Source organism: Phanerochaete carnosa (genome assembly GCF_000300595.1).
Source record: "Phanerochaete carnosa HHB-10118-sp unplaced genomic scaffold PHACAscaffold_9, whole genome shotgun sequence".
NCBI lineage: Eukaryota > Fungi > Basidiomycota > Agaricomycetes > Polyporales > Phanerochaetaceae > Phanerochaete > Phanerochaete carnosa.
In genome coordinates this window covers 2,078,808-2,100,984 of record NW_006767636.1, presented here as the reverse complement: position 1 = coordinate 2,100,984, position 22,177 = coordinate 2,078,808, and the positions used below count along the sequence as shown (strand labels likewise).

At 55.0% G+C, this 22,177-nt stretch overlaps 9 protein-coding genes and 1 non-coding gene across 10 annotated transcripts; 2 read left to right on the top strand and 8 right to left on the bottom strand.

Moving 5' to 3' along the window:
* Window positions 1-973: 973 nt before the first annotated feature.
* Window positions 974-2,947, bottom strand: PHACADRAFT_165458 (uncharacterized protein; the record flags this gene model as incomplete). The annotated part of the gene is made up of 8 exons (XM_007399873.1): window positions 974-1,454; window positions 1,510-1,627; window positions 1,678-1,949; window positions 2,003-2,154; window positions 2,209-2,329; window positions 2,455-2,704; window positions 2,764-2,803; window positions 2,861-2,947. 8 exons carry the CDS (start codon window positions 2,945-2,947, stop codon window positions 974-976), a joined length of 1,521 nt encoding a protein of 506 aa, XP_007399935.1.
* A 16-nt stretch (window positions 2,948-2,963) lies between these two features.
* Window positions 2,964-5,981, bottom strand: PHACADRAFT_262666 (uncharacterized protein). The gene is made up of 14 exons (XM_007399872.1): window positions 5,830-5,981; window positions 5,636-5,769; window positions 5,432-5,582; window positions 5,280-5,378; window positions 5,159-5,229; window positions 5,003-5,101; window positions 4,883-4,946; window positions 4,683-4,818; window positions 4,458-4,625; window positions 4,343-4,395; window positions 4,150-4,286; window positions 4,036-4,101; window positions 3,931-3,984; window positions 2,964-3,874 (listed from the first exon to the last, which is right to left on the bottom strand). The coding sequence occupies exons 1-14, from the start codon at window positions 5,956-5,958 to the stop codon at window positions 3,460-3,462; spliced, it is 1,776 nt and encodes a 591-aa protein (XP_007399934.1). The 5' UTR covers window positions 5,959-5,981; the 3' UTR covers window positions 2,964-3,459.
* A 280-nt stretch (window positions 5,982-6,261) lies between these two features.
* PHACADRAFT_212732 (uncharacterized protein) lies at window positions 6,262-9,966 on the top strand (the record flags this gene model as incomplete). Its single annotated transcript, XM_007399871.1, has 13 exons — window positions 6,262-7,018; window positions 7,080-7,559; window positions 7,620-7,738; window positions 7,792-7,949; window positions 8,010-8,121; window positions 8,179-8,273; window positions 8,329-8,450; window positions 8,508-8,581; window positions 8,632-8,691; window positions 8,741-9,180; window positions 9,238-9,339; window positions 9,401-9,712; window positions 9,782-9,966. Exons 2-13 carry the CDS (start codon window positions 7,440-7,442, stop codon window positions 9,964-9,966), a joined length of 1,899 nt encoding a protein of 632 aa, XP_007399933.1. The 5' UTR covers window positions 6,262-7,018; window positions 7,080-7,439.
* A 731-nt stretch (window positions 9,967-10,697) lies between these two features.
* PHACADRAFT_262665 (uncharacterized protein) lies at window positions 10,698-12,092 on the bottom strand. The gene is made up of 2 exons (XM_007399870.1): window positions 12,002-12,092; window positions 10,698-11,726 (listed from the first exon to the last, which is right to left on the bottom strand). Exons 1-2 carry the CDS (start codon window positions 12,068-12,070, stop codon window positions 11,253-11,255), a joined length of 543 nt encoding a protein of 180 aa, XP_007399932.1. The 5' UTR covers window positions 12,071-12,092; the 3' UTR covers window positions 10,698-11,252.
* A 175-nt stretch (window positions 12,093-12,267) lies between these two features.
* Window positions 12,268-12,518, bottom strand: PHACADRAFT_262664 (uncharacterized protein). Its single transcript, XM_007399869.1, has one exon. It carries the CDS (start codon window positions 12,492-12,494, stop codon window positions 12,330-12,332), a length of 165 nt encoding a protein of 54 aa, XP_007399931.1. The 5' UTR covers window positions 12,495-12,518; the 3' UTR covers window positions 12,268-12,329.
* A 419-nt stretch (window positions 12,519-12,937) lies between these two features.
* Window positions 12,938-14,952, bottom strand: PHACADRAFT_187478 (uncharacterized protein). The gene is made up of 9 exons (XM_007399868.1): window positions 14,834-14,952; window positions 14,679-14,778; window positions 14,435-14,631; window positions 14,369-14,379; window positions 14,185-14,305; window positions 14,037-14,127; window positions 13,922-13,982; window positions 13,596-13,864; window positions 12,938-13,544 (listed from the first exon to the last, which is right to left on the bottom strand). The coding sequence occupies exons 1-9, from the start codon at window positions 14,918-14,920 to the stop codon at window positions 12,952-12,954; spliced, it is 1,530 nt and encodes a 509-aa protein (XP_007399930.1). The 5' UTR covers window positions 14,921-14,952; the 3' UTR covers window positions 12,938-12,951.
* Window positions 14,953-15,140: 188 nt separating this feature from the next.
* Window positions 15,141-16,715, bottom strand: PHACADRAFT_262662 (uncharacterized protein). Its single transcript, XM_007399867.1, has 5 exons — window positions 16,204-16,715; window positions 16,054-16,156; window positions 15,887-15,995; window positions 15,534-15,776; window positions 15,141-15,471 (listed from the first exon to the last, which is right to left on the bottom strand). Exons 1-5 carry the CDS (start codon window positions 16,360-16,362, stop codon window positions 15,261-15,263), a joined length of 825 nt encoding a protein of 274 aa, XP_007399929.1. The 5' UTR covers window positions 16,363-16,715; the 3' UTR covers window positions 15,141-15,260.
* A 498-nt stretch (window positions 16,716-17,213) lies between these two features.
* Window positions 17,214-19,300, top strand: PHACADRAFT_262659 (uncharacterized protein). The gene is made up of 10 exons (XM_007399866.1): window positions 17,214-17,368; window positions 17,421-17,520; window positions 17,569-17,614; window positions 17,688-17,875; window positions 17,934-17,943; window positions 18,003-18,238; window positions 18,297-18,751; window positions 18,826-18,970; window positions 19,020-19,097; window positions 19,150-19,300. Exons 1-10 carry the CDS (start codon window positions 17,307-17,309, stop codon window positions 19,231-19,233), a joined length of 1,404 nt encoding a protein of 467 aa, XP_007399928.1. The 5' UTR covers window positions 17,214-17,306; the 3' UTR covers window positions 19,234-19,300.
* Window positions 19,301-20,465: 1,165 nt separating this feature from the next.
* On the bottom strand, window positions 20,466-20,757 carry PHACADRAFT_262658 (uncharacterized protein; the record flags this gene model as incomplete). The annotated part of the gene is made up of 1 exon (XM_007399865.1): window positions 20,466-20,757. A coding segment is annotated over one exon (165 nt), but the record flags the coding sequence as incomplete, so codon positions are not given.
* A 1,326-nt stretch (window positions 20,758-22,083) lies between these two features.
* On the bottom strand, window positions 22,084-22,155 carry PHACADRAFT_t129. Its single transcript has one exon. It is a non-coding gene; the product is annotated as a tRNA-Glu (tRNA).
* Between the last annotated feature and the right edge of the window lie 22 nt (window positions 22,156-22,177).

Here is a 22,177-nt window from a genome sequence, read left to right as displayed (position 1 = left end):
AAAGCGTGCCCCTTGCCGCGTGTGCGGAGTGGCACCTCCCGATCCTCAGTGGCCGCGCTGGGCGGCCACACAAATACCCGCCCACTCGACGTCGAGAGGGGGAACCAAGTACCTGTCAGCCCGCTCGCGCAGGACGACAGGCGGGAATCCGCACGCAGGTGCCCCGTGCGCAATGGCACAGGGCGGGGGTGCCTGGAGGGCACAGCATGGGACGCTGCGTTGGCCCCTCCAGCTCGGGGTGGTCTTGCAGCGTCGGTATCCACAAGACCCGGGCCGCGTAGCGAGCCGCAAAGTCTTGGGACCTCGGTGGAGGCGATTTTGGGAGAGGGGGATGGGGCGGTGCGCGCAGAGGAGTTGGAGAGCGGCCAGACGGTGCGGGCGTCTAACGGGAGATGGTGGTGGTCCGAGGTCAAGGTGTGTGAGTGGTGTCGTTGCTGCGTGCGTTATGGGTTAACCTACCTCGCTTGACCGGACAGGCTGGTCTGTTCTCGGCCATCCTCACCGCATTCCTCGTCGAAACAGCCAGAGAGGGTCTCACCAGGCGTCTTGAGTGAGATCCAGTGATCAGCGCGCATTGGTGAGACAAGGCGTGTGGCCTGCGTACCAAGTTTGTTGCATTTCGCGTCCGATTCATTCCTCGTCGTAACCCAAATCGTTTTGACGATGTCAGCATCAATACCAACTGCAAACAGAAAAGACGTGGGGGGATGGAATGAGCACAAGCAGTGGTCTGCAAAAGAGAGTTGTCATGCAAGCCCCCGCGTCCGTAGATCATTGATCACCGATGTCCCCATCACTGATGCGCCTGGCTCAGCGCGCGCAGTAGGTACTAACAGTAAGGTTGTGGCTTGTAGCCCTCGACTTGCAGGAGACAAGCTTGTTACGAGGGCGTGAATCGAATCCCTTTCTTACTTTTGCCAAAATAATAATAATACACGAATGGTGATGAACGAAGAGAGTAGCCGGCGTCTGCCTACACATGCGCAGGCGCACAACTCTCCCAAAATCCTTGCTGCATCCAAGCGTCTGAGCCACCCATGACACAGTGCGCCTGCACCTTCCGGTTCCGCAAAATCGACATTGCAAGCCGGCCCACGTGCCCCTTGTACGACAGCGTGAAGACGACCTTGCCTGCCAGCGACGCGCCAAACTGCGCGTCCGCCGCCGCCAGCCGCGCGTCCAGCAGCCCGAACTGCTGCACCATCGTCGGCGGGTCCTGGTACGGGTTTGGCAGAGAGCGCGCACCGACGTCGAGGTTGACGGAGCCGGGGATGTGGGACGTGGCGAAGTCGGCGGCGTCGCGGAGGTCGAGGACGACCATGCGGGATGGCTCGATCTGGAGCGTGTTCGCCATTCCGGAGGATGTAGTGGAGAGCGTAGGCGGGAGTATTACTGTCTTTCCCTGCAGGAGGTCACAGACAATACGTGGCGGGAATTCCCAGTCGACGTTGTATCTATGGAAAACCATCAGCAAATGTGCAAGAGGGGTAGTAATGTATAGCGACGCACGGGTATGGATCAACGCCGAGGAGAAGCTCGTTTTTAATTGGAATGAAATGCTCTGGGCCGAGCTTCGTGTAATAATCGCTGATGTACTGGAATGGCTGGTCGCAGCAGATAAAGACGCCTACAACGACAGGTTAGTCTAGGTATCTCGTGAAACAGACAGGCACATACAAGGAATCTCTCCAGTATCCTCGTTCCTCAGCTGGTCCAGCTCGCCCTTCTCCTTGAGCTTTCCGAGATGCTTCAACAAGCCCAAGAGCGCCAAGCCGGAGCTAGGCCCGACCAGCAGGCCGTTACGGCAGAGTTCCAAGCTCTTCTCGAACGACTCGGGGGACGCAATTTCCTCCACTGCATTCACGGATTCTCGCCAGGGGAACTCGACAGGGGCGAGGAGACTGTAGGATCGCGGGCCTGGCACGCGGTCGTCTGGAGCCGTGCAGACACTAAAGGACGCATCGATAAGGCAAGCAGGGGGAAGAGACACACCGTCGCTTACCCAACTCGTAAGCATGAAGGTTTTGCACTCTTGAGATACAGCCCTGTTCCTGTCATGGTGCCAGAGGTGCCGATAGATGCTGCGAAGACCTTGATCTCGGGTAGCTGCTTGTGGATTTGAGGACCAGTCCAGCGCATATGCGCCTCGTAATTCTGTCATATATTGGACATAAGGGCAAATAAAGGCTCAATGACAGCGGCACTTACTTCGGGGTTAGAATATTGGTCTGGGTTATAGAATCCTTCCTGTTGACCATGCTGGGTCGCGAGATATATACCGCCATTTGAATCGTTGGGTTCTGGTTGCCCGTGACCTCCGAATACAGTTCTAGGTTGAGCAAGTTGTGAGAAATGCCTGATACAATATTCAATAGGAGCGCCTACAAGTCGAGGCCCTACCATTCCAATGAGTACAAACGCAAGATAACCCGGCAGAAGCGACTTACAAAGAACCGCAGGAGATCTAGTTTGGTGGGAGATGTCTTGTTCGACAGATAAGCTTTAACATTGGGAATACCCATGATGTGTGCCAGGATGCCGAGGGAGATGACCGTACTCCCGGACGAGTACTCGACGATGGTGTGCGTGTCCTCAGTGATCTTGCCCTTCTCATAGCCGCGTAGGAGCATGTTGAGTGCAGGGAGTGACTTGACGTTCGTCGCAGGCAGATGGCTGAGGAGCTTGGCGTAGATGCGGACGCCATCTGCGTGTGGCGCCGCGGGGTCAGCAGTGGCGCGTCGTTCAAGAGTGAAGGGGACATGCCTTTGCGCAGAGGGTTCAGCCGCTCTGGCAGCTCGACGAGCTAGCGCACAGACGCGACGTTAGCTTACTTGCTGGCAGCGAGATGGGGGACACATACGGGCACAGGAGCTTGGGCATCAGGATCGTAGAACGCACGGAGGGCTTCCTCGCCAGAGAAGACGTTGAGCTCGTGGTCGACAGGCATTGTTCGTTCGGGCTGGGGGGCTGCAGCTGTGCTCTGCTCGTCGGCGCATGTGTCTTTTCAATGCTGGACGCACACCCAAATCGAAGCCTCATTATGGCCGTGGAGAATACGCGAGTCGATGTTTGCCATAAGCGAAGCAGAAACAAACGTTCTTCCGAATGCCGATGCGGCGCGTCCACGGTGTCCTGGCGCGTAGACCCGAGGTCCTGCTGGTCTCTCCGTATCGTCGATCCTGATCGGGGCCAGGAATGGGCGGGGTCCTCTCCTGTAGGTTCCGTCCAGAGATCGGCGCACTTTCCCCGCTGCTTCTGCAGAAGCGCGCGCCGTTGTAGCCTGTCGAGTTTGCAGATTGTGCATATGCTTCTGTCATCCAGGCACACCAGCGATGACGATGTTATTCATTAACGTAGCACCGAGTAAATCACCAACGTTTAAGCACTGCAATGACCCACTCGAGCGCTTTGCGCCAGAAGAACCTAGGCCCGCTATTATTGTGCTATTCGACGACCCTGTCAAGGCTTCTCCGCACTGGCACCCTCGGTCTCCGACGTGCCTGCCGACTCCTTCTCCGGCACCGTCCCAGGGCTCTCAGACTGTTGCTCGCCGGCGTGCTTGCGTCTCGCCTTTGCCGCCTGCAGCTCTTGCACGAACTGCTTACCCTGTTCCTTGAGCTCTTTGTCATCGTCCCGGTCGAGCTTCCTGTGTTTCAGCAGCGCCGCGGCAACAAAAAAGGAGAACGCTGCAAGGGACGCGAGCACGATGAAGACGTCGCGGAAGCCCTGGCGGTACCCATCGATCACGTCGGCACGAAGTGGGTCCGACAGGCTGTAAACCGTCTCGACAGGGTTGTTGACGATGGCCCGCAGCTGTTCAGGTGATATGATAGAGCTGGGGAGGGCATGGAGGCGCGAGGAGAGCACGTTGTTGCTGAGGGGGAAGGGGATTTGGTGAACGAACAGATCGATCGCAGGGGCGCGACGTACATCATGGTGCCTGCAATGGCCAGTCCGATTGTACCACCGAGGTTGCGAGCAAAGCTGGACGGCTCGTGAGCGCCAAGGTGACTACGGCAAGATTTGGTGCTCTACCTTCGCATGGCGGTCACGACAGCCATGTCCTTCCTCTCCAAAGCGCCTTGAACAGCGATGAGGGACCTTTAAATAGCCTGAATAGAGGCAAGACGCAAAAGACGTGATACCTACGGCTGGAATGTTTGTCCGACGCCGAAGCCAGTGAGGATGGAGTACCCTATCTGCCGTGAGACGGGCGAATCGGCCTTCAGCGTGGCTAGCAGCCCAAGACCGACGGCCCATATTGCCCAGCCAATCAGAATCATTTCCTATCCGCTGAGTGTAAAATCAAAGTAATAAGAACGTATGCGAAAGCGACACCTACCCTGTATCGTCCCGTCCATGTTATGATGAGCCCCGAGAAGGTGGATGTGAAAGCTGGACGGCACAACCAGCTGGCATGAGCGTGAGGAGCATGGTCGAATACACAGTGGGCTTACTCTGTACGACGGTAAGCGGCAACAACATGGCACCGCTCCTGGTCGCCGAGTACCCGTACGCCATTTGATAGAATGTCGGCAGATAGAAGACTTGGACCATCGTCAGGAAGCCGTTAATGAACTGTGTGATCGCCGCGCCGACAACGATGCTGCTCTTGAATATGTGAACTACGACATGGATGACATGAGCGAGATTCAGAGAATATGTCAAGTTGCAGGACATACGAGGAAGAAGAGGGAACTGTGGTCCTTTCCACTCCCATAGGACGAAGCCGATTCCTATAAAGATGCCCAATATCAAAGTAACGAGAACATGTGCACTGTCCCAGGCATATTCGGCACCGGCCCAAGTCAACGAGAGCTATGTCATGGTGCGAGAGGTTGAGCATGCAGTAGTAGCAAAGCACATACAACCAGAAACGTACCACAATTAACGTAGAGGACGCCAGAATCAAGCCCACCCCAAGCCAGTCAACCCTTTTGACCTTCCTGTAGAGTCGCTTGCGTCAGTATTGGATCGCAATAGTAAGATGAACAGGACGTACATTCTCCAGTCGCCTTCGACAGGTTTTAGTGGCATGAAGAAACAGACCATGAAGGCTGAGAAGATTGTCATAGGCAGGGTAAGCCAGAATATCCACCGCCTAACACAGCCGCTACGTAAGCGAAGCCCAGAATGTCTTAGTAATATTCAATCCTACCATGTTACATGAGACGCGAATGCGCCGCCGATGACTGGCCCTATACCATTCGCCAGAGCAACTGATACCCCCTGTCATACTCGTTATTTCGGCAAGGAGACGATCGTAGGGATCGGCGCACCAGAATGCCTTGATACTTCCCGCGTTCGCGGAGGGAGACGACGTCAGAGACGATGACTTGTGCAATGGTTGGCAGACCGCCGCCGCCCACGCCCGCAATCTCATTGGCAAAGTGAGCTTCAAAGCTCGAGCAAACAAGGAAGTAGCACTCACCGCACGAAACACGAGGAGCTCGATAAATGTTCGCGAAACGCTGGACGCGACATTCCCGACGAAGAAGATGAACATCAAGACTAGGAGGACGGATTTCCTTGCCCAAATGTCACTGAGGCGGCCGTAGATGAGCTGGAAGCTCGTGCTCGTTCTAGAGAGTGTTCGCAATTAGGGCACGCAGAGAAGTGATAATTTCAAACGCACACAAAGAATGCATTCGCGACCCAGCTTATCTGACTGCCAGCATTGAAGTGGGAGCTCATTATGGGCAGCGCGACCGCGACCATCGTTTCGTCCAGGAGTCCCGTTACGCTAACGGATGCGCATGCCAGAAATACCTGTCAAGATGACAATCATCGTACCGGACACAAAAGGGGGATAAGGCGATGTGGACAGACCGAAATAATTTTCCTCTTGGGCAGGTAGACGGTCTGGTCGGTCAACGTCGGGACATTGGACTGTGTCGTGACTGAGTTCTCCTTGGGCTCCGCAGCGCCTGGAGGCGGTGTTTCTGAGTCTGGCTGCATCGTTCACGTAGAGTGAGTGGACGGGTCGCAGACAAGGGGCCATGGCAAGCAGTACTCATGTCCTATATCTGATCAAGTGGTGGTAAGAGGGCAAACGCAAATCTCAGAGGGCGCCTCTGTCTTGATGGGGGCTACGTCAGCCGTCGTCGCCGGGCTGTCTGGGGTCCGACGTCCCCATCTTCTTCTTCCCCGCCGCCGTCATCGACAACGTCGAGAGAGCGGTCCACGACGATCAGGACCACAGTAAGCGCGCTAGCGAATCCTACCGAACAGTAATAGTCACAAATAATTGCCGCTCAGAAGAAACGCTAGTCTCGGAGGCTGCGACCATGGCTTGCACTTGGTTCAGTTTCCCGAACGCAATCTCGCGCACCATAGTACTACCGTAACGACAGCGATAATATTGCTAGCGTTGGATAGCTCGCATGCCAATAAATCCAAGAGTTCGAGCGGTCGTACCGGTGGAGAGGTGGAACGCACATCACGACATACGTGAAAACATATCGCAATGTTTTCTCGGCGCCGGCCAAGTAGCCTTGGCCGAGCTAGAGTACTCCCTTGTTTCCCGGTGCTGTCGGAAGACATACCAGTGATGTCGGGAGGTCCGTTTTCCCTCACGATGCTGGTCACGCTGGTCCGGCGGATCGAGTGCTCACTATCAGCGCAGCTTAGAGCCAAAGCGATGCACGCTGCACAGCCTATACCTTAGCAGTACGCGAAGTCTGTGGAAAGAAGAACGCTATACCAGGCAATGGAACGCGTCTCTAGGCCTCTGCGGGAAGCGCGGAGACAGCGGATGAAAATGGAGATGAGGAAGCTCATGATGCGAGCACCGAAAACTGCACTGCCTGACGACAGGGCGACGATGTCAACTGCGAGCGCATCGCCGGGAGTAAAGGGCAGATTGTTCTTCATCACGATCACGTCTATTGACATGGACCCGGACACGAACGACCCTGGCGTCATCGTCTTGAACAGCATCGTCGAGTTGAGCCACCAAGCCGCTGCCGGCCATGTTTGTAGGGTCCGTAGTGACTTGCAAGAGAAAGCGATTCTTGGGGTAAGCAAGCACATAGATCTCACCCGCTTTACACGCCTTGAATGACAGCGCATCACAGCAGGGTGTCCACAAGGGCCGCTTGGACAAACAAACCAGGGAGAAGCGTTTGCTCCTCCGACTTGGCATGCCCTGTCGTTGGATGAATATTTCAACGAGCTCGGGCGATCTCAAGGCACGACCTAAGGCACGTCTCAGGACACGACGGAGTAACGCATCACGCCGATGTCGCGGTCCTGTTACCCTCCTTGGCGTGCTATGTGCTACTCCGGTTTGTCCGCCCCCGCGCGTCGGGTCAGCGCGCCTGGAAGGAAAACATACTTAGACCCCTCGGCTGCCCGCCTTTGTCTTTCGTCGGCCAACCTCCACTGCGAGACTTCACCCCCTCTCACATCCTACGGGCCCACCGCGAACACTCGCCGCCATGGCCAAGATCTGGTTGCTGCACCCTGTCACCTTCCACTCGTCTCGAGTGCCTACGGGATATGACTACTCCCTGATGACTCCATGGCAGATCAAGATGCTCACCATGAAATGGCACGACGTATGTGGTGTACTTTCAGCTTCGACGACTGGTCCACTAAATTGACGACATTACATCCAGTGGTACAGAGCCGATTGGAGCTACGGCCATACTACCGTCGAGTTCTTCTGCGCCGGCATCGGCGCCATGATGGTGCTATACTTCCTCTTCCTTATCCGCTACCGGTTCAATTCGCGCAGGTTGGTATCTTTCTTTATTTCTTGCGATGTCGGCAACTCATAAGCCTGTGCAGGAAGAGCTCCGCACCCCGCCAGGCGGGTGTCCTGGACAGGTTCACGGCCGCCTTCCGCTACTTCACCTCCATGCAAGTCCGCTTCAAGCCCCTGTGCTACTATGCTCCGCCAACGGCCTCTGTTCTTGGTGTTGCCGGTATTTTCACCTTCGTCATGGGTGCGCCACATTTCTCCCCATTTTCCCTTGAGTCCCGGACTAAATGTTCATTTTTGAAAGCATTCGCTCTCGCCGTTCGCCCGTACTACTGGCCAAACTCCCAGATGGGAAGCAGTCCTCCCCTTGCGACCCGCTGTGGCTGGATCTCTATTGCTATCATGCCGTTCATGATGTACGCCTCTTACTCACTCTTGTTCTTCTGACATCGTCTGAGTGTGGCATTTTACAGCGCTTTCTCGACCAAGGTTAACTACGTCGGTATGCTTACCGGCGTATCGCACGAGAGGCTCCAGGTCTACCACCGCTGGACAGCCCTGTTCATGTGTAAGATCAATATCTCTTCTTAACCATGAAAGAATTCCTCAATCTTTATTTCCAGATATCACTTCGTTGTTGCACACTTTTCCTTTCATCCGGTTCAACATTCACGCAGGAGACATGGTTCACAAGTACAACACCACTCCTTGGTACTGGTCCGGAATAGCGGCGTTGGTTCCCCAGGTAAGATCGACTCTGATTTACAACGTTGCTGTCATTTGACAAGTTATATCATCCTAGACTTGGCTTATCTTTATGTCATGGGGATTTATCAGAAACTGGCACTACGAGATTTTCAAGAAGCTGCACTTCTGGTGCGTCCTCCACGCCCGAGTGAGCGATTTGCCTACTGACGATGGTACAGCGCTGCAACTATTTTCATGGTTGCGCTCTTCATCCACTGCGACTTCCGTCTTACATCTTGGTACGTCGACTTTCGTTAGTCTACATTGGCACGTCTTACGCCAGGGCAGGGACTACTTCTGGGCTACAATGGCTATCTACACCACCACGTGGTTCATGCAGGTCTTCCGTACGCTTTACCACAGCAAGTTCACCGGTATCCCGTACACGCTTGAGCAACTCTCGGACCCCAGCATGGTCAGGCTCACGATCGAGGCCGGGCCACGATTCCGCTGGTCGTCAGGCCAGCACGTGTTCCTGCGCTTCCTGTCAAGCAAGTACTTGCACCCGTTCAGCACGCACCCGTTCACGATCTCCAACGACTGCAACGTGCAAAACGGAATAAACAACGTCGAGATCGTTCTCCGCGTCCGTGGGGGCATTACGAAGGCGCTCCAAAACATGGCACTGGACAAGCCGCGCGGACGTGTGCTCCTTGACGGGCCGTACGGCGGAATCCCTGTGTCGCTGCGTGGATACGATCGCGTGTGCCTCCTCGCGGGCGGTAGTGGTGCGTCATATCTCCGAGACCCATCCGCGCCCTGAGCTGATCCATGTTTTTCTGCAGGTGCTACGTTCACGGTCTCGCTGCTCCTGGACCTCGCGCGTGGATTCAAGACTGGCAGCAAGTGCAAGGACGTCACCTTTGTCGTTGCCTTCCGCCACCCTGGTGTGTATCTGCTACGTGTCCTACGCGTCGTTCCGCGTGCTAAGTGCCCCCCTCTCTACAGGAACACGCCTCTGGCTCGAGCCCATCCTCGCCGAGGCGATGCAGCTTGCCCAGGAGGCGGGCGCGCGGCTCGTAATAAGCATTCACGTCACTTCCGAGGACGCCGATCTCGAGTCCATCGGCAGCAACGCGCCGACCATCGCGCCGGGCACCGTGATCGTGAAGAAGGTCGACGGCGAGGCGTCCTCGAACCCGTCTACACCCCCTCCCCCGCCGCCGATCACGCCCACCACATACGCCGGCCGCCCTGACTTGACCGCGGTGGTCCGAGAGGTGTGCGCATCGCCGCTCGGCGGGCGCGTTGCGTTCGCAGGTACGTCTCGCCCGTCGCTGCGCTGTGCGCGTGCCACATGGCTGACCTCCTTGTTTGTGTCTCGAACAGCGTGCGGGCCCAATCCGTTTGTGTACGACGTGCGCAACGCCGTCGCGCACTGCCAGCTCGACATCGCGGATGGGTACAGCAAGTGCCAGGAGGCCTTCCTCCACGCCGAGGCCTACGAGTACGTTTTGTCCGCTCTTTGCACGCCGCCGGCCCGTACTGACTTTCTACGTGTTCACAGCTGGTAGAGCTTTTCGATCCGCACGTTCTCATACGCTCTTTCTCCTTCTTTTCTCTTCCTCTCTTTCACTTCGTCGTTTGTTGTACTATCATATGGCGCTTATATGCCTTCTTTTTTGTGATGTGTTTAACACCTTAGATATTGTTACGAGCCCTGTGTAATACATATTCTTCGCTCTCACTGCTGCATGCCACGCCAAAGCATCAAATCGCTGTCCTCGTAGCAAAGCTCGTCATTCCGTACGTCTACCGAAGCATTCATGAGCAACTGCGGGGCTAGCGCGTCGCGCACTCTGGTGTATGCACGCTCAATCAGCTCAGCCTCGAATAGCAGCCGCGTTTTCATTGGGTGAGCTCACCAAGGCTGGGGCCCCGAGCGATGACCGCGCTTCTGCGTTTACTCAACGGTCTGCTGAGTTCGGACTTGGAGCACGCGGTGCGTATGCGTTGCCCCGTGGAGTCATTCGTCAAGCGGTGCGGGGGTTCACGCGAGCTCGCGTCCATTTTCGTTGCTAAACAAGGACAGCAAAGAGTGCTCATTCGGCAGAGGGTATGCAGTTGTATCTGCAGCAAAAACAAATGTCCAATCGGATTTTCAAGTTCCTGTACAACTACATGCCCACAATGTACGAGCGCTAAGAGATTCCGGCACAGGTCCCTTGGGTCATCACACGTACCAGTCTCCGAGACGATGTGCACAAAATTCTGATGACATCCTGGCACGTACTCTGTTTTAGCGAGCGCGTATGGAGACTCCCCTGCGTGCACAGCGGTCAACGCATGCCAGCGCTCATTGGGCTCCCTGCTTCCGCCTGGTCGGAGACTAGCCCATCCCGATCCTGAGCCGAGCAGTGGATCGACAAAAACAGCTGTGTTTTTAAGCAGGGTATGTCGCAACGCAAGTTTAACATAGCACTGACTCGAAATGTGGCTAGCGCGCATAGCTCCGAAGTTCGAACATGTGTCGGGCCAGCACTTCCGATGCTCAGGCCACTGCACTTTGCAATGCACGTCATCCGCGTTGCGCACGGTCCGGGTTCGCTGGCACAAAGGATCTTGCACCAACAAGCGGACCGGGAGGCGGGTTTAGTGCAAAGATTATAGGCGAGAACCAGGGGCCGACTTCACGGAATTGCAGAAAATCGCGATATGCTTCATTTTCAGCGGACCAACCGGTACAGTTCACGAAACATGCCTTTCAGAGAAAAGAGGGTAGGGAATTGAGCAATGGGTAGATCGCGCTGTTAATGAGCACTCTTAGTCACTGAAGGTAGCCGACGCGGTCGGAGACCGGCTAGGAGTGGCCGTCGCAGAGAGCAAGACGCGTCGTCCGAGGTTGCAGGGTGGGTACAGCAAGGGAAAGCAGCACCGAAAGTCGTCCCTTGCAGTATGTGAACGTAACCGCAGAGCAGAAAAACTTCCCGGCACTGCATGGCGCGCAGACGACAGCACTCGTGTACTTTCCAGAAGAGTTGAAGCATGTACGTTTGAGCGAATCTTTGCCGTGCATGAACTGAACCAGACGACGGATCTCAGAGGGCACTAGCGCAGTTCCCGAGCCAAGATGACATGCGCCGAAGAAAGAAACCCAGAAGGTTGCCGCAGAACAGTCCAGCAGGTCGGAGGCCAGATCAAAGACCAGAGTACTTGCAAGAGCTGTATCCCCGCTCGTCAGCCGCGATAGCGATGAACACGCCTTGCGCAAGGGGGTACTCCTGGATAGGACCCTTTCGCCGTCATCGGCCGATAGAAAGGTGACGTTGGAGGCCTGTCGGAAATTCTCGGGCGGTGCATGCAATCGGGTGTCAGCGATGCTGCGTTCAGGGGTATGGGAAAGCAGGATGGGCAATGGTGGTGGGAGTGAATCGGTTCAGACGAGATGTTCTACGTAGCTGGGCCGATGGTGCGCACGAACTCGGCACAGCGCACACGTGAGCTGCGGGGGTGGGCTGCTGAGAAACAGTTTGCGAGACTAGTGATGAACGAGTATAGAAGAATTGGTTGAGAAGTTGAGAAGGCACCTGGCAGTCTTGAATATCACACTGTCCCTTCACGCGAGTTCCCGATTAGTGACGAGATTTCTGTACGACTCAACGAGTCTCTCCCCGCCATGTCGAGCCTAGCATGAGATGCGACGGAGGTGGGGAAAGTGAAATGGGAGGACGGCGGACGGGGAGGAGAAGAAGAGGCATTTTCGCAGGCGACGGCTTTATAAAGCTCGTTCAGAAGCTTCGGGCTGCTGAGGCAATTCTGCGGGTGAGGCGGTGAGGCACTTGTGCCGGTAGACGCTCACTCATGTCACAGGAGTCGGCGAATCAGCGGACACGAATACGCCAATTTGACTCAACAGACTGCAATCATGTTGCACCGTCTACCGCCAGTCTGCTTCTTGTAGGTCTTTGTGGGCGACTGTGGCTGCGATATCTCCACACACTGACACAGCCTCCGCCGTCGCCCCTGGCTTGCGACTGTTCAGCCTACGCCCCGGTTGTACACCCACATCCGCACGTTTTGCCTCCCATGTTGACTGTCTCATGTTTTGCTTCCATGTCTCGCTTCTTGCCCAGCAGATGGTTGGCCAGTTTTCCTTCTTGTAGGCTCTAAGATAGCGTGCAGTGGGGCAATGTAAGGAACTGAAGACTTTGCTCGTGTTTCAGCGATTGGCAATTACAAAAATAAGGAGTAGATAGGCGCGATTACACTGGAGACACTTGTCTGATTTTGCCTACGCAGCTCGCGCTTTCTGGCATTATCAGCTAGAGACCGAAGTAAGCCGAAGGAGTGAAGACAGCGGGGTGTGGTCCTCGGGTGACCACTGCAAGTACGCCGTTAATTTACCGACTACTCCCCCAATACCACTTCTGCTGACGAATCTCCCAACTATCACTGCACCTTGTGTTTGCGCGGCCGCCGTAAGTTTCAGCCCTTTGCGAGGAAATATAGCAGAAGTTTAATGCACAAATAATTTACATCCTTCCTTTTCTACCTACTCCTTACAGTTCGCCTAGTTCCTCTACTCTACCATCGAGCCAGAAAGCCTGGAGGCCCTTCGCGCGCAACACACTGCATCCAACGCTCGCAGCGTTCCCGTCGTACGATACGACAAGTACTCTCCTGCGTCCGCCCTTGAACAGCGCGGCACCGAATTCATAATCGGTAGGCTCGAGCCGCATGTTGAGCGCCCTCCACTGTCGCGCGAGGACGTCGGCGTCCCGGAATGGGTTCGGGTCTTCGCGAGCCTCAATGGCGAAGCTAAGCACTTGGTGTGTGCATGCCAGCGATGTGTGTACGAGCGAGTCCGCTGGCCCGCGCAAGTCGAGGATTGCCACTGATGAGTGGTCGGCTACGTCGTTCAGTTTCTTCTTGTCGGAGGAACCGTTCCGGTCGTGGGGGCATGGGCAAACTTTGGCCACTGGTTGCAAGATGGCGCGGGCATCTGCGAGAGACAGCTTCCAGTCGACGCCGTACGGGTACGTATCAACCTCTAGCAGGTGCTCCTTGTGGACCTGCGGGAAGAGCGAAGCCGGCAGCTTGTCAAAGTAGTCGTTAAGGTAGATGAACGGCTGGTCGCAGCAGATGAACGCGCCTGTTCGTATCGTCAGAATACTACCGATTTCCATGTGCTAATGATGCTCACAGGTTATTGAACCGTCTGAGTTCCGCAGACTGTCAAGCCCGCCGGCCTTCCTCGTCTTTTCCAGGTACTGCAGCACGCCTTGGTATGCCAGCCCCGAGCTCGGTCCTACGAGAAGCCCCTCGCGGCAGAGCTCCATGCTGCGCGTGTACGACTCCTTCGAGCCGACGTACTCGGCGACGTCGATGACCTCCTTCCATGGCAGGTCGATCGTCTGCACCAAGTCGATCGGGCGCGGCCCGGGTACGCGGTCGCCCGGCGCTGTGAAGATGCTGAAGAAGCGCGAGGGTCAGCAAAGAGCAGACGCACACGACGCGTGGGAGACGCACCCGAGGTTCACTGTCCGTGGGCTGACCGACTTAAAGTACGAGCCCGTCCCGGTCATCGTGCCTGTCGACGTCGCTCAGCGCCGCTGTACATCCATCTACAAGGCGCCAGACGTACCGGATGTTCCGACGCTGGCGGCAAAGACGGAGAGCTCAGGCAGTTGCGCATGTAGCTGCGGGCCCGTCCACCGTACGTGTGCCTCCGAGTTCTGAACACGATGGGTAGTCAGCAGTGCACATTGGGTTCTTACCACTGGAAGACGTACGTGTCCGTTGTGGTATTGCCCTGGATTGAAGATGCCAGGTTTCTTGCCATCTTGGATGGCAGCGTGTATACCTCCATTGACGTCTGCGGGTTCTACCTGAGCCGGGCCGCCAAAGAGGGATCTGAAGAACGGCTGTCAGCCGCAACAGCTCCGAAAGCCACGTTGCTATAAGCGGGATGCGTACACTTCAAGACCCTGCACGACGAGGTGAGTCTCGAGGCTTACATCATGCGTTGTTATAGGCACTCACGAAAAAGCGGAGGAGCTTCAGCTTCGCGTCGGACGTCTTGTTCGAGATGTACGCTGTGACGGGCGCCAGGCCGAGTACGCGACTTAAGATGCCGAGCGAGATAACCGTGTTCCCGGACGAGTACTCGACTATCCGCTGTGTGCTTTGGGTAATCTCGCCTTGCTCTTCCCCACGCAAAAGCATATTCAGTGCTGAGACTACATTAGCAGGGACTATGTGCCAGACACATGGTGCGAAAGCTTACCAGGGAGAGATTTTACGTTCGCCGCGGGTAGCTGTGTCATTAATTTAGCAAAAATACGCACGCCGTCACCAGTAAATGGATGCTCTGGAATTTCCACGAGCTGACATATAAGCAGCATATTAGTAGAGAGTACTATTAGTGGAGAAGTGGCATACAGGTAACGGCGGGTTCATCTCAGGATTGTAGAAGTCTCGGATGGCTGTGGGTCCTGTGAAGACATTCATCGACATCGGCGAGCTCATGATGACAAAGTGTAGAGCAGGTGCAGTCCAGCGATCGCCTCACAGCTCGGATCCGTCGAACGCAACCATTATGTATGTGCACGCTTTACCTCTGACCGCCAGAGCTAACTGCTGAATATCTTTACAGCACTGAGGGTCGGACTGGCTGGACACTCTATGCATGAACAATCAAAGCGGAAGTGTCAGAATTATCGGACCCGCTCATGTTGATCTATAGATTTTCCTAACGAGATTTACTACAGAGATCATTTCGAATCGCGGGGTAAGAGCGGAATGATGCTCAGAAGGCAATCTGGCAACCGCGCTACCACCCTATCTACTCCAGGCCAGAGATCGGCCATCAAACCGCCTCGCGAGAGCCCGCACCTTGGACCTTAGCACACAGGTCCGCGAGTCTCTGCCGCTTGTTTCCGGGTCCCAGCCAGTCGTGTATCGTCATCGAAAAGATGACGGCATCCTCAGTGAGCCTTCCTGTGCCATCCGGGACGACATGCAAGTGGGGATACGGCGCGCTGAGGAGTACCGCGCTCGCGTCCGAGACCTCGTAGCACCTGACCCAGGCGCGTCAGTTCCTCCGTTGCTAGCGATCTGCAGATGACACAGGAGCGCGTACCGCTGGACGCCCTCTCGCGTGAATCCGAGCTTCTCGGCCGCGCGGTGGCTGCGCGTGTTCTCTGGTGGCGAGCGCCAACCGATGCGCACCATTCCGAGGCCGCCCTCTGCGGTGGGGTTGAGGATGTAAGAGAGAAGGAGGTACGAGGCATGCACAAAGAGCGGGGAGCCCCTGAACTTGGGGATGAGCTTCACGCTCATCATACGCAGGTCGAGGTTCGCCTGCTTGGGGTCGCAGCCGACGCTGGGAGAGCGGGCGAGTGAGTACCTTGATGCACAGTGAAACAAACAAGCGACGGGGGTCCGCGCACGCGGCGCTTCATGTGCCGGTGGAAACGGAGGATTGTTACCAACCTCATTGTTCCAGCGAACTCTCCTGACCGTCGGTCGACGATGGCGAATGGTAGCACGTTCGCTCGCCTGCGTTGCTTCTCCATGTAGACAAGCGTCTCTTGACGCGACTCTGCGCCCAGAAAGCTGTGTTAATGACGCATAAGGTTCGAGGAGCGCGAGAGACGCACTATATGGTCGTCCGGAGGGGAAAGGGTAGAACCAAACGTCTGGATCATTAGCAAGTGGCTCTGCAGAAAGCGCTGCGGCAAGAGCATCGGCATGCAACACGGGCTACATTATGCTCAGCGTTTGTCAGGAATATGATGGTGCGTCCGTACCACGAGGGGTTCTAGAGTCACCAGGTCTGTGGTGAGAGGTTCAGGCGGCGGTGGTACGAGGGAATTGAGGTCGTAATCCGCGACCGGAGTCTTCTCGTGCAGGTCGTCCGTTGGTTGGATCGGAGCGCTGGGCTCGGCACGATATTCGTTCTTGTACATGGCTGGCAGGCAAGGTTCTTCAGCATCCTCAGAAGCGTACTTTGCGAGGCGATTTATACATCAGGTATTGGGCTGGACCCCAGGGACTCCGCCAGGAACAGTGAAGACCAGACATCGACCACGGTGCCATCTTCCACCGCCAGCCGAGGTGCACACTACGAGTGCACGAAGCAGGCACTTCGAACCTTTTCTTTCTTTGTTGCGATAAGGTACCATCTAACGATGAAGCGCGTAACCGAACTCGAACTCGGGTTCTCTGCTATTCAAGAGTTAAGGTGTGTGGCTCGAAATCAGAAGCTCGTCGACCTAGAACATGCCTCGGAGGAGAGCATGGATGCATAGGTATAAGAAGGAAAAATCAGTGCAAGTCTCGCAAGCGCAAGTTCAGACGGCAATCCGCGCTCAAGGCGACAATTGCAGCCAGAGCGGGAAGCTGTGTACGCGCAGACGTTGTGTGTACGATACACTACAGCTAGCGATGCGGTCGGGTGCAGAGACAGTGCCGCAGCCTGGGCCAGTGTTCTCGAGTGAAGATGCGCTGCGCCCGCCAACCGTGGGGAAGTTAGGGTCCAATCGAGGTTCGCGACCTTGGTGTGCGCAGTGCAATTGGCACGGTTCTTCGTTCACGCTCGCGAAGGACCTGAGTGCAGCTGATGGTGTCGACTGCAGAATTCCATGGAGGACCGAGGGTTGCTGGCAAAGCAGGAGATAGTACGCGTTCAAAGCGATATCTAAGCGATGAAGTCCAGGTCAGCGCCAGATGGAACCCATCTTCGGTATTCGGCCCGGACTCGGGGTACTTAGGTCGCGCGATGCCTGTAAGCGCCCTTCCTACGCTACTGTAGACCGTTCCGACACCATCACCCAGGCCTCGACGTGCAGATACGCGTAGGTGAACATCATATTGACTCGAGGGCTGTAATAGATCTCAGAAGGAGGCTGCCATGGCCCCACCTTCCTTGTCACAGAGGGGTCAGGTCAGGTTCGACACAGAAATCGACTTACGGTAGGGAACTGTATCACCCTATCCGTCGTTTGCACCACCAACCGTTCGACAGCACAATCACAGATAGGTTCTATGATGAGAAGCTTAACCCGGATGGTGTGATAAGCCTTGCTACGGCCGAAAACTCTTTGTTGAGCGAAGAGCTTTCCGAGGTGCGCGTACCATCGAACGCCATGGGACAGTTTTGATACTGTCTCCAGTACATGAATACTCACTGTCACATCACCTCAAATCACTTGAAATATCGTTCGTGCTGCCTTGCCTTCATCTCCATCGCGACTTGTGAAACAGCCTACTCACCATGCATCCCCGCTACCAGGATCAGCGATAATGAACGGATTTGGCGAGAGCACGATTCAGGCTCTCCCGTTGTATATCAACGACTACGCTAAGCCTGTATCCCCCGTGACCTCCGAGCATACCGTCATAGGGCCCGGTCTAGGCTCTATCATTGCCCAATTTATGTGGACCGTTTGCGACGAGGGCGACGGCGTTCTGCTGACTGCTGTAAGTTTGAAACAATTTGACTATCGTGCATTTTTGACTTTTTTCCGGCCTTCTGTAGCCTTTCTACGGTGGGCATGATTCTTCTCTAACTTGCCGGATTGTGATAGCTGATACGCGTTCGCCTCAGACGACTATCGTCGGGACATCATATACCCCGCCCGTGCTAAGGTCATACTTGCACACGTTCCGCCAGAAGTGGATTCTCTTTCTCTAGACTGCATACCATACCTTCGATCTGCGATCCATACATCGCAGCAGAATGGCACGCGCGTCCGCGTGCTCCTGCTTTGCAACCCACATAATCCTGTTGCACGTGCGTATCCAGCCGAAACTGTACTTGCGTACGCTACACTGGCAGAAGAGGTCTGCTTCCCGCCAAGACCTCCGCGTTAGTTCTCTCACTGACACACTTCCCCGGCAGTTTAACTTACATCTCCTCGTGGACGAGGTGTTTGCGAACCAAATCTTCCCTTCGTCCTACGTCCCCAGCCCACCGCCACTCGTGTCGATCCTGAGTCTCCCGGTCTCTCAGCCAGGAAATCCTCAGGGCGTCGATCCGTCGCGCATCCACGTCCTGGCAGGCCCGACGAAAGCGTTCGGCGCGTCGGGCATCAAGGCCGGTGCGCTTGTGTCGCAGCACAATCCAACCATCGTCAAGATGCTTAATGTTGCCCTGCGTGCAACCCCGATTTCCTCCGCGGCTGACGCGCTATTCACGCATGTGCTTCTCGGTAACCTGGGGGACGGCGGACATGAATTACAGGGCAGGGCACAGCAACTGGGGACGTTCACGCGGTGGTACTTGGATGAGAACGTGAAACGGATGTCCAAGGCGTTTGACTTCGTCGGCAACTGGTGCGATTTTCACAAGCTGAAGTCAGTTTAAACTTTCTGTGAATGTTTGCTTGTGCAATAACCATGATGCGCGGTCTATCTTCCTTGCGACACAGCTTTGTTCCGGCCTCCGCTGGCGTCTTCTTCCTCGTCGACTTCGATCGCATTATGCCCACCGTTGGGTCTACCGGCGAACCGCTCTCTGCGCAAGCCAGGCTCGGCGCCGCCGTCGCCTCCATGCTCCGCGAAGGCGTCTTCATCGTATGTTCCCCTCTCAGTCGTACCGGACAGTACGCTGATCAGAACGCAGAAACCGACAACAACGTTCGCAGATCCCGTCTTGACGCGATTCAGGATAACTTTCACGCTACCTGAGAAGCAGATGCGGGTACGTGCTCTATACAGTGCTGTAGCGCGCATTTAGTGAAATGGCTTCCCAGATTGCGCTACGCCGGCTTGAGAAGGCATTTGGGCTGGTAGAATGGCCCGGTCCCGCCAATCTGAATACAGCTGTACAAGGTTGAATGGGTGATGTTAGGTGAATTTATTTTTGGAATATACCAATGTACACCGTATGTAGGCCTAAATAACTCATACCAAATGGCGTCTCGCACGCTCCCGCCGTTGGAGGAGTAGGTGGTGTGATGGGGCTTTCGCGCAACATGACCAAAAAGGACCAGCATTAGTAGACGCACTGAATGTGTTAAGATCGAGTTGTTGACCTTTTGGAGGTGTACTAAACTTACTGGCTGCGGAGCGTCGGGGCATATTGCTGAATAACAGAACTATGTACTATTTGTGAGGGATAGCTGAATGTGTTTAATTGCTTTTGCACACTAGGCGCCACCTGGCGCAGAAACGTTCTACAGATGAGATTTGCACTCAGGATGCTCGTAGCATCAGGTGAGAAGCCCGAAAGCTTTAAGAGCGACATTACGCTGGGTATGATCCGCCATAACGATTGGCCAGCACGCACGCAGGGCGATGGGGGTGAACGGGGTCATCTGGGCCCTGGGGTCATTGTCATGGATCACGTGATCATGCCGCGGTCACCATGACGGCCTGGCTTCAAGCATGCTCTGCAGCGCCGTCGTGACCCAGCACGCAAGTATTCCCAAAGCGGAAAAGTGCGTTTGGTGTACCTTTTCAGCTTATTTGGAAGCTGCTGTTGTTTTAATTAGCAGCGCTTCTGAACTGACCAAATGTTCTCAGGGCCTACAAAACATCTCATGTACTGCTATATTGAGCACATGCTCCTACCAGAGCTATTCGACGTCATTCTTGACATGATCCTCGATAATCCATCTGGTTCCGTATCGAACAAGCGCAAGGAGCCATTATTCTCCTGCTCACTGGTCTGCAAGACATGGCGCGAACGGACATTTCGCTATCGTTTCCGGACGCTCTCGCTATTTGTCCGTCTCGAGAATCTCGAGTGCCAGGATATGAGATTCTACATCCAAGACATAATGGGACTGGAGATGTTTGGCCAAGTTCGGCAGGCTGTGCGATTTCTCAGTCTGGAATACCCGACAGCCGGGGATGTCGAACTCAGTTTTCCTCGCTTCGTCCATCTCTTTCCCCAACTGGAAACACTAGATCTACGCGGAGTGTTTAGAGCACGCAACACAAGTGTTTGCTCCTCAGCTGCTATTCCCCATGTCGGAAGCCTTAAACTTCATGGGCTGCTCCATGCCGACTCTCGCCGAAGGCCGGATGACCTGCATGCACTCTGCGACGTCCTCCTCCAGTTTGGCACGGTCGGAGAGCTGCATCTCTATGGTCGTACGCTTATGCTGTCCGCGCCGCTGGATGAAGCCGCGCTCAAGGCTATGGCGCTTCCACGTGTCACATCGCTCGTCCTGCGATGCGGTCCTACTGATCTGCTCTCACCCATAATCCGTCGGCTAGTTGAGGCAGGGCCTGTGGAGCGACTGGATATAGCTCGCTATAACGGCTCCTGGACTACGCCTTTTCTCAAATCCCTTGCAACTATGCCGCAACATATCTTTATCTTGGTCGAGTACTCACATGGTACAGCGTTTACTCGTAAGTCAATGGGATTCTGAATATGTGGATCTGCGGCTAATTGTCCCTCACGCAGCTCTAAATGCTGAAGCTTTTCGCCGCCCTGGCCTCAAACGCCTCACTATCGTCGTTGGGCTATCCCGTCGTGGACGTCATCTGCCAGAAGGCCCAGTTCTCGGAAGTGTTTGGGATCAGCTGGCAAGCGTGCTACTATGCGTCTTCTCTGTATCTCATCTTGAGTATGTCGAACTGGTGCTCGCGCCTTCCCGGTATGACACGTCGGTATGCTTGACATATGCACAGATGCTGGGCAGACTGGAGGTCTATGCCCAGGAGATATGTAAATGCGAAGACTTTCTGCTCGGAATGGTGCAAGCAGTGCGGCTGGATCGTGTTCATGTCTTTCTGTCTGCTGCACCTGCTGTGCTTCACAGTATACCCATATTAGACTTCTGCTGGTCGTCAGACGAAGTAATCAGGAGATACTTTCCACGCCTTGATAATCTGGGGGTCCTGCGTACATAGTTGGCCCTAGCCCAGTTGTAGTTATTGTCCCATTGACTCGTATATAACGTAGCAATGCCAAAATCTCAAAGCGTTCCCATCAGGTCTCACATGCCTGGTGCCGACTGTTTCGCCCTCATCTCAAAGCGTTCTTAAGAAGAAGAGCGAGGAGGAGTGCTGAGTACTCCACGGTATACTGTACTTTTATGACCATACCGGATGTCACACGTCACACCGGTTTTCTGCTGACCCCGCCAATAATTTTATCTCGATTTATGGCGAATATGGGGAGTTGTCGGAAAAATCAAATTTGGGGCTTTCATCCGGTAAGGTCGTAAAAGTACAGTATTGCGATTCCTACTTTCAGCTTGGAGAAGATATAGTGTCACCATCATTGACGAGATGAGCTACTTCCTACTCTTACTCCATTGGTACGCTATGGAAGTCGAGTAGGGATTTTGGAATAGCGACAATGACAGCTGCGTAAATTTTTGTTCATGTCGTGAAATCTATCGTACAACGACGGCATGTATAGTAAAGCTTGGCCTATTCACCGAACCTCCCTCGTCAATTCGCAAAGTACTGATGGCGGTGACTCGAACAGAGAGACATCTTCACTCTCGGGACTGGTCCATCGTTCTACCCTCGCTTCTATGTCTGCATCGGTTTCTAGTTCTTTGTGGGATGTGCCGTTCAGAAGCAGGCTTTCGTACTTTCCCTGACAATATTGTTGTACCACCTAATCGTCGCTGTTCAATACAGCCCCAGTACATCGGACGGAAGATACTTGCGGCCAACGCTGTTCAATCCGTACGAGGTGATGCAATCGAGTGAAAAATATATTCCGACACGGGGAATCGAACCCCGGGCTATCGCGTGAGAGGCGATAATGTTAGCCACTACACCATATCGGATTGCTATGATGTTAATGAAATA

Bases quoted from the DNA above. Each gene is read 5' to 3' on its own strand.
- PHACADRAFT_262666 (XM_007399872.1), bottom strand. From the start codon at position 5,958: ATGCAGCCAGACTCAGAAACACCGCCTCCAGGCGCTGCGGAGCCCAAG. The intron at 5,102-5,158 runs GTAGGATTGAAT...CGGCTGTGTTAG, and splicing joins TTCGCGTCTCATGTAACATG to GCGGTGGATATTCTGGCTTA. The intron at 4,102-4,149 runs GTAGGTATCACG...GGCTATTTAAAG, and splicing joins GTCGGACAAACATTCCAGCC to GTCCCTCATCGCTGTTCAAG.
- PHACADRAFT_262665 (XM_007399870.1), bottom strand. From the start codon at position 12,070: ATGGCGGGGAGAGACTCGTTGAGTCGTACAGAAATCTCGTCACTAATC. The intron at 11,727-12,001 runs GTGTGATATTCA...AATTTCCGACAG, and splicing joins GGAACTCGCGTGAAGGGACA to GCCTCCAACGTCACCTTTCT.
- PHACADRAFT_262664 (XM_007399869.1), bottom strand. From the start codon at position 12,494: ATGAGACAGTCAACATGGGAGGCAAAACGTGCGGATGTGGGTGTACAA.
- PHACADRAFT_187478 (XM_007399868.1), bottom strand. From the start codon at position 14,920: ATGAGCTCGCCGATGTCGATGAATGTCTTCACAGGACCCACAGCCATC. The intron at 14,128-14,184 runs GTACGTCTTCCA...CATCGTGTTCAG, and splicing joins GGCAATACCACAACGGACAC to AACTCGGAGGCACACGTACG. The intron at 13,865-13,921 runs GTGCGTCTCCCA...GCGCTTCTTCAG, and splicing joins CCACGGACAGTGAACCTCGG to CATCTTCACAGCGCCGGGCG.
- PHACADRAFT_262662 (XM_007399867.1), bottom strand. From the start codon at position 16,362: ATGTACAAGAACGAATATCGTGCCGAGCCCAGCGCTCCGATCCAACCA. The intron at 15,777-15,886 runs GTTGGTAACAAT...CCGCTCTCCCAG, and splicing joins GAGTTCGCTGGAACAATGAG to CGTCGGCTGCGACCCCAAGC. The intron at 15,472-15,533 runs GTACGCGCTCCT...CGCCTGGGTCAG, and splicing joins ACGCGAGAGGGCGTCCAGCG to GTGCTACGAGGTCTCGGACG.
- PHACADRAFT_262659 (XM_007399866.1), top strand. From the start codon at position 17,307: ATGGCCCCACCTTCCTTGTCACAGAGGGGTCAGGTCAGGTTCGACACA. The intron at 18,239-18,296 runs GTCTGCTTCCCG...CTTCCCCGGCAG, and splicing joins ACGCTACACTGGCAGAAGAG to TTTAACTTACATCTCCTCGT. The intron at 18,971-19,019 runs GTATGTTCCCCT...ATCAGAACGCAG, and splicing joins TCCGCGAAGGCGTCTTCATC to AAACCGACAACAACGTTCGC.